Source organism: Asparagus officinalis, chromosome 5 (assembly GCF_001876935.1).
Source record: "Asparagus officinalis chromosome 5, Aspof.V1, whole genome shotgun sequence".
Taxonomy (NCBI): Eukaryota; Viridiplantae; Streptophyta; class Magnoliopsida; order Asparagales; family Asparagaceae; genus Asparagus; species Asparagus officinalis.
Genome location: NC_033798.1, coordinates 82178404 through 82187161, shown reverse-complemented (window position 1 = coordinate 82187161; position 8758 = coordinate 82178404). Strand labels below are relative to the sequence as shown.

The 8758-nt window shown below is 38.2% G+C and overlaps 1 protein-coding gene and 1 long non-coding RNA gene across 3 annotated transcripts; both read left to right on the top strand.

Moving 5' to 3' along the window:
- On the top strand, nucleotides 510-3639 carry LOC109839932. The gene is made up of 2 exons (XR_002246766.1): nucleotides 510-1246; nucleotides 1678-3639. It is a non-coding gene; the product is annotated as an uncharacterized LOC109839932 (long non-coding RNA).
- On the top strand, nucleotides 4856-8175 carry LOC109839893. 2 transcript variants are annotated; one of them, XR_002246759.1, is made up of 8 exons: nucleotides 4856-6044; nucleotides 6136-6330; nucleotides 6437-6710; nucleotides 6813-7120; nucleotides 7206-7293; nucleotides 7387-7479; nucleotides 7564-7868; nucleotides 7958-8175. XR_002246759.1 is itself a non-coding variant. In XM_020408345.1 (7 exons), the coding sequence occupies exons 3-7, from the start codon at nucleotides 7113-7115 to the stop codon at nucleotides 8103-8105; spliced, it is 642 nt and encodes a 213-aa protein (XP_020263934.1). In that variant the 5' UTR covers nucleotides 4858-6330; nucleotides 6437-6710; nucleotides 6813-7112; the 3' UTR covers nucleotides 8106-8175. The 2 variants fall into 2 exon arrangements, 1 of the variants encoding a protein (XP_020263934.1); XM_020408345.1 differs by having other exon boundaries at nucleotides 4858-6330.

Below are 8758 nucleotides of genomic sequence, written 5' to 3'. Positions count from 1 at the left end.
TCGACTGGATCTTGACCTGGGAACCTTATATTGGATAAGACATCGCTCGGTTCTGGATTTTACTTCAAACCCAGTCTGGGCTGTGATTATCAGTAGTTCAATACTTTCTGCCAGAGGCTGGCTGTGCCAGAGGGTCTGAAAGAAAAGGAATGCAAGGTGTACCTATTTGGTTGTTTGGGGTTGATTTTATCTCTTGATGTTGGGATATTTGCCCTGTTCATTGGTACCAACTCGCATCCAAAAGAAGAGGTGACAGATTAAGTATATCTGCTACTGATCTTTTTAGAATTGCTTTAATCATGTTTTGCTTGCTTTGTTAAAACTTTTAGAAGATATTTCAAATTCAGCTTTTGTTAACTGTTAATACAAATATTGCTCTATTTCCTGTTTATTTTTAAATTTTAAACGTGATTACTCATAGAACATGGTATTAAATTTAAATTGAGCAGTGCAGAGAAAAATAGATATCAATGTGATTATCATTGTTAATATTATAGGTTGTTTTTGTTCAAAGTGGACCTGTTGTGTGAAGAATGCTGGATATGTATTTTATACAACAGGTAAGTAGGTTGTTTTTGTTCAAAGTGGACCTGTTGTGTGAAGAATGCTGGATATGTATTTTATACAACAGGTAAGCATCTGACGTAAAGTATCTCATATGGATAGCATTCTTTATTTTTTTTAGAGCTCAACGGTGTTGCATTATTTGTTATCTGATCTTTGATGTTCCACATTTACTTTTTCAATTATATTTTGGCAGAGGTTCTGCATGCCTTTTTAATATCCAATTGCTATTTTTTTTTTGGATATAGGTTCGATAATTAACAGTAATATTTCCCATCCCCCTTTGTTGCTCATAATACGTTTTGGCATAGCTTCTTTATCAGGTTGCAAATGTGGCAGCCCAAAACACCAATTCTTATCAGAAGATGGAGCCACGTAAAAGGCTTCAAAGATACATACCTGCTAGTTTTTCCCACACCTATGACACTATGGATCTTGACCTGGGAACCTTATATTGGATGAGACATCTCTGGATTTTGGGTTTTATTTCGAACACATTCTTGGATGTGATTATCAGTTGTTCGATACTTCCTGGCAGAGGCTGGCTGTGCCTGAAGTTCTGAATGAAGGAAAAGAAATGCAAGGTGTAACTATTTGGTTGTGTGGAGTTGATTTTCTCTTGAGGGTGGGATATTTTTCGTGCTCGTTGGTAGGAAACGACATCCAAAACGAAAGGTGACAGGTATATTTGCTGCCAATCTTTTGAGAACTGTTTAAATCACATTTTACTTTTTTTTGGGTTAATTTTTATGGTAGAAGATATTTCAAATTTAGCTTTTGTTAACTGTTAACATTAAAGCTTTATTTCCTTTTTTTTAAACGTGGTTTAATCATAGAACTTGGTACTAAATCCAAACTGAGCAGTTTGTTGGATATGCATTTACAGAACAGATAAGCATCTGACATAAATTCTCTTTTATGTATCACATTCTTTAGTCTTCTTTTTGAGCCTAGGTCTTAACAGTGATACATTATTTGTTATCTGATCTTTGACATTCCATGCTTCCTTTTTCAATATTTATTTATTTATTTGCATAGATTCGAAATTTTACACTAATTTTCCCCATACCCCTTTGTTGCGCATATTATGTTTTGGGATACCTTCTCCATCAGGTTGCAAAGGTGGTAGCAGCATTTCGGGGAGAAATGAAGATTCTGTGCTATGTGCGGAGTGGGCGAGAGGAGAGAAAGGATCTTTAATTTGAGCTTCAGCTCTTGCCTATAAGATGGAGCTCGAGTTGGCATAGTAGATGTGTAACAGGGAGCAGCAGCGCAGGTTACATTCTTTTCTTTTTACCTTTATTTGAATTAATAGTCAATATGTTCTCACTGTTCTATGTTTTATTAGTGTATTAGTCTCTGTTGTAAGACAGTAAACACAACACAGTAAATTTCTCTCAGATTACTCTTCTAATTAAGTGGAGTGAATAAAGGAAACTGGGCCTCCGATGAATCTGCTAATGGTTGAAATCTTTCATATTCTTCCTAACCTGCACACTGAAACAACTCACTAGGCGGTGCCGGAATGATCCCGGGGGTTTGAGGTTCCGGTATGCCCTCTGATGCTTAAGTTAGAGCCTCTCCTAGGATAGTAAAGAATAGTACATGCGGCAAAAATCCTAGCAATAGTTAGGGATGTTATCACTCTTCATTCCTTTATATATGAAACATTATACGGCTGTGATTGAAGGAGAAAGAAAGTAGGGCAGTTTATACTTGGACTGTTGTCCTTTATTTCCAAAAAGAATGTGACACTGATGTCAGACACGTGTGTAGCGGAATATTCTTCTCTGGGTGACAGTTTTATGACAAAGGAAATCTGCTTGCAGCTAGCTCGGCCTTTGGGACTGAGCCTTCACCCGAGCTCTCTACTTGGAGTTATCTCCCGAGCTCCTTTTAAGTGAAGTGGAAATTGTTGTGGTTTACCTTGTCCATTCACGTGTCAGTCACGTGTGATGATGACGTGGCATGCAAAATATTTTCATGGTATAACGGTTTATATACCCTTTTTCAGGATTTGTGGAAAAAAGCTGTCATTTGTCAATCGTCATCAAGCGGATGCTAGTTGTTTGGATACCAATTCTATAGAGCTAAATGCCTTCGGTAAGTCCAATTTGCTATAGATGCGTAAAGGGTCTCCTTTAGATTGATTAACAAACAGTCACAACAGAGTCCTGATGGTCTGACGTATTTCGGTACCCCCATAAACTTCCAAATACCTATACTACAATCCTTACCCCTTGTGTTGATGTAGCAGTAACTATTTAAAATTTGAATATTGATTACGTTGAGTTTTCAGAATTTAACTGGATAAAGGTTATTAGGAATTGGGATGTCAGGCAAACGAGTCAGTGTAGAAAAATATGTGGTTCGAGTATAAAGCATTGTTTCCGTTAACCTGAAGATCGACTTATTCAGGAGGTCGACTTATTCTGTTAATGGTTAATGGTCCGACTAAAGAACAGAAATAGATTTTTGTGAGCATGCAACGGTGCAATGTTCCAAGCATCTGCTAAACGCTGAAGCAATCTCCCTTAATGAGAATCCATCATCAAACTAAACACCGAAGCGATCTCCCTTTAATTAGCTTGCCTTCCTTTTCTTCTGGCTTTCCCTAAATTTCACGAGCCAAAGTCCCATCAGTTGATCTGGAATATGGAAGCTTGGAGATTGTCACTGAAAATGTGAAAGCTTCATGAGCAAGATGGAAGGTCGCGATTGATGCATGGAAAATGAAATGACGCACTGATCAATGCTCAGCGCACAAATAGGCAGTCTTGATTGAACTTTTCATTGCAAAGGCTATAAAAGGGCGCGTGTGAGTGTTGATTTAAGACATCCTGTTGGAGAGAGGGAGAATCATCCTCTTGTGACTCTTTAAGCGTGGATGTGCCCAGGTTCTTCGGGTGGTTCGTGGCGAGGGAGATCATCCGCTTTGGGCTCTTGACTGTGGGTGTATTTGGGGTCTCGGTGCAAGGTGAGCGGAGGGTTTACAAGTTTGTTTTAATCAGAACCTGTAACTGTTGTGGATTATGGTGATTTTCCTTGCTGAGGAATCATGAAGAAAGGCTTGTATGCTGAAACTTGGCAAAAATTCCTTGTGTTCACTTAATCGCTTGTTCGTACTTATTTGTGATGTTTGTGGGCTCTGTAGTCCAATACTTCTAAGAGATCTTTTCCCTGTTCCACAAAAAGATTTTGAGGAAAATGGCGTTTACCATATTGCGAGCATCTAGTGTTCGGACATTATGGGATGTTTGGTTCACTAAAATTATTGAAAAGTTTATAGAAACCATCTAACTGTGGTACTTTGATAATTAAAAGATTTCTGAAGTTTTCCTAAAACTCAGTTTGATTCATCAAATTTTTATAGAAAGGGTTTCTATTGTCAAGTGGCACAAAGAAGACCTTGTGTTATCGATAATCTGATTTACATGTTCCTTAACTTACACACACCCGACAGCATATATATATATATATATTATATATAATATATATATATATATATATATTATATATGAGGATATGGGTATGCCTTCGTACAAGCACAAAATTTGTGCTTGTAGATGAGGTGGCATATTATCCTCCACTCATTCAATGGGGGACCACATTCACATGAGTGAATGTGGTCCCCCAATTGAATGAGGTGATGGCGATGAGACACCTCACTACCAAGCACAAAATTTGTACTTGGTACCAAGTATACTCATTTTTCTCTCTCTCCTATATATATATTATATATATATATATATATTATATATATATATATATATATATATATATATATATAAGAGGAGGAGAGAGAGAGAGAGGAGAGAGAAGAGAGAGAGAGAGAGAGATGAGAGAAAGAGAAAACGGGAGTGAGCTGGCAGCGTAGGAAAATTTCCTACGCTGAAAGTGTATGACATGTGAGCCCCCCTACTAGTTCACATCGGGTGTGGGCTCACATGTCATACACTTGCAGCGTAGGAATTTTCCTACGCTGCCAGCTCACATCCGTTCTTCTCATATATATATATATATATATATATACTATATATATATATATATATATTATATATATATATATATATATAGGAAAAAGCTGATATCTGCCGGGGTGACTCCGTAGGCTGTCATCTGAGGATGCGGGATCTGGGCGGTTTATTATAAACCCAATAAAGAGATCTGAGCCCTTCGTTGAAAATCCCATCCCCCAAAATCCCTACCCTTCTCTCTTCTTTCCCGCTCAGATCGCGCCATCACCGACCCCCTCCTCCTCACCACCGCCCGAAAGCGCCGCCGCCCAAGCTCGGCCAATCCCTCGACGTCCCCGTTCAGCGTCGCCGCCGTCCCCTTGCCCTAGCCATCACCTCCCCTCCTCCTCTCCAGCTCCCGAGATCGCCGCCGCTGAGCGTCGCCGCCGGGTCAGCGCCGTCTACTCCTCCTCGCCATCGAACTCACCCCTCGTCATCAGCCACGCCTCCGATGGCATTTGAGCTCAGCCCTCAGGTTCATCGCCGCCTCCGGAGCTCGACCAAGCCCTCGACGTCTGCCCTCATGGCTTCGAACAAATTGAAAGAGTCGACGTCTTCGAATTCTTCAAAATCAAAGCCTACCTCTTCTAAATGCAATAATCCTCCAACTTCGTAAGTAATTTGCCATGATATATTTAATTTTTAACTCTTTCTGAATTATAATTTTTGTTGTAAGCCATGATGTATAATGTTTGTGTTAATAAACTTGTTAATATGCGTCTTAATTTGCCCAAATATATTTAATTTTTAACTCTTTCTGAATTATAATTTTCTTGTAGGGCTAAGATAACACACTTGAGAATTCCGGCCAATTTGTGTTATTTTCGAGATTTAATTGATAAGCGAATAAAATTAGATGAAAGACACCTAAAAGCCCTACAGACGACACCTTTTCACAGCTTTCTCAATATACCCACATCCTTGAGCAATGAGCAAATAGCAATTGATTGCTTGATTCAAAATTTTAATCCTGATAAATGCTCATTCATGATTGGGAATAAAAATTGTGTGTTCGGTATAGATGATATTCACCGAATTACCGGATTGCCAAAGGAGGGAATTCCGATAAAAATGAGTGGGGCAGCGGCTAATACAATCTACACCTATTTTGTAAAGAATTATAAGAAAGCCGATGAGGAAAAGAAGGCGGTGATTTCGGGGAAGCGCGATAGAATGGCCGAGATGATTGTAGATATGATTAATGAAGACCCTATAATATGTGTGAAACTTATTGTGGCTTTCATTATCGGCTTCATATTATGCCCGCGGACATGTAAGACATGTCCCTTGTGGGCGTTTAGATATGCGGAGCAGTTATCAACTTTGCATAAATATAATTGGTGCCATGCGGTGTTCACTCTTCTTTGCAAAGAGATGAGTAAATCAAAGAAGTCTCTTAGTATGCGGGAATTAGGTCAGCGCTCAAATGCCGGGTACATGGGTGGTTTTTCCTCCGTTTTACTGGTGAGTTACATGAACATTATTTTGTATATCTTTTCATTTTGATAATGATTATTGTTTATGCACATGCTAATGTGTAGTTTCTTTTTTGTAGGTTTGGTTTTATGAAAAAGTGGGGGAATTAGAGTATAATTCAGATGTTGAAAGGTTACCGCTGCTCTTTTGTGTGAAGAGTACTGGAAAGTGGAGGAGGACTACTATGAACAAATTATATAGAGTCCCGAAGTTGGTTACGGATAATGGCCAAGAGAATACTCCTCTTATTCATACGGCATCGCCAATAGTATTTGTACATATCGTTGCTCTAATAGTTCATTATTTTATGTCCCTTTTGTTAGTATCTATGTTTGCAACTATAGTATACGTACTAATACTAGCTTTTTTTGGTCAAATAGGAATCAAGGAAAGCTGAATTAATTTTCTTAATTGCGGAGAAGACGTACGAGTTGAATGAGCTCACTACAGAATTACGAGAATTAGAAGAGCGTAGTGCTAGATGCCAAAAAAAACCAAGGAGAAAGAGGATGACGGAAATGTAACTGAAGAAAAAAAAATCAAAGAGGATATGGAAGCTAAGGAATATGAGAATTTGGAAGGAACTGGGGAAGCCGATTTATGTGATGACTTTGTGATGAGCCCAAGAGACATGAGAATTTTAGAAGATGCTCGGTGAGTTTAGTTTTTTAAATTTTCTTGCAATTTTAATTTTTATATTTTCCATATAATTCTTGTGTAACTCTTTGTTAATTATATGCCTTCTCGACTCTATAGAGATGTTTCTCAAAAAGATGAAGGTGGTAATGAGAATAACAGAGAAACGCCATCTATCAAACGGGCTGTCGGAAAGAGGGAGAGGAAGGATTGACCCTCTATTACTTCACCTTATATGCCTCTAGATCAACCAAAGGAAGGCACAAAGAAGAGACGTGTCATCCAGATATTGGATAGTCCTGATGGGAAAAAAAGTACAAAAATGAAGAAGGCTTCATACCTACATCTAGAGACTATCCAGGTAAGGCACTGGCGTTTGATTATGAGAACAAATTAATTGAAGACTTTCTACAATCGAGAATGAACAGGTAACTGTTACTGACTTATTCTAATAATAATCTTTGAATTTACTTAATTCTAGTAGCAATTTTCTCACAATGTACTTGCATATAGTGATACGTACATTTGGAAGTGTGCCGAAGCAAGCGTATCTCGCTTAGATGCTTATATACTATTAACGGGAGGTGAACTCAGTGACGATGTAGGTTCTAAACAATTGTGTTATTGATTGTTTGATGTTGTATATAAAATAATTTATATTAACTATTTTATTCATTCATGGTAATTTTTGTAGGTGATCGATGCATTTGTTATTCGGCTTTGTAACAAGATTGAAACAAGTGATAGTTATGATCGAAAGATACATGTCACAAGACCTTGGCTTGCAGTAAGTATATCCTTGTTTTTTTCACTAATTGGTGGATATTATTATTATGTTATCCCACAATGTTGACATTATTGCATCTTTTAGCAAGCATTTCTAGAAGGAAATCTTGAAATGGTGGCAAAACGAATGAAGGAAAATGTTTCTCAGCAGAAGTTCTTGGAGTGTGAAAGAATTCTGATCCCGATTGTCAGCTCCGGACATTGGCACCTGGTAGAGTTAGTGAGAGAGGAGACAAAATTCTATCACTACTCCTCAATCAACTCCCCCATTTATACCGCCGATGCTGTGAAATTTATAAATAAGTTTATGAGTTTCATTGAGAGTAATTGGGGATTGGGGAAATTGGAGCATCATGGTCTTGTGTCAGTTGCCGTGCCACAACAAGGACCGTAAGTGTTTCATGCATTTCTAATTTAATTGTTCATTTTTTTGTTTCACAGTCATTTTCAATATTGTAATATTTTTCCCTTAAATGCAGAACGTTAGATTGCGGGATCTTTATGATGGAATTCATTAACAGCATTGTCGAAAAACGGTCGATAACAATTTCAAAAGGAGATTGTGCAAAATATAGAGCAAGGTTTTGTGCTGCTCTTTTGTATGCACGCGATTCACCTTTTTTGTAAATATTATTTTAATTTTCTCCAAGGTTTTTGTTGTGTATTCAATGTTGTAAGTATGTTCATGTTGTTAATATGTTGTTAATTGTTTTGCGTGTACATTTACAGACAACTACGTTGTTGTTGTGTGTTGTAAGTATTTTCATGTTAAATGAGGAGTAAGTTAGGGCTAACATAGCCACCAGAGCAAAAACTTGTGATAGAAATAACGCCAGCCCGGAGTAGAACTAACTCGAGAAGGGATAGAACTAACAGGAGGGCAGCTAGAACTAACAAGCGTGAGATAGGGCTAACATGGCCACCAAAACAAACACTTGTGCTAGAAATGGCAAGAACTAACACGGAAACGCCTAGAACGAACATTAACCCAGGTAGAACTAACATATTCAATAGATCCAACACTTAAACTAACATTATTCACTTTCACTTGGCAAGAACTAACACGGAAACGGCTAGGTTGACTGCATTCGTTGTTTTTGCATAGTTCCCAAGGTTGAAGAGTCAACTCACCTTGCAAAAGTGCAGTCCCAATGAGGAGAGTTATGATAACCTGGTCCGCGAACCTATCCCCACATCCCACGCGGCAACCATCACCATCCCCAAAGCCTGTTCAACCCCAGATTAGTATTGATACCTTTTCGTCGCAATTTTTTTCTCTC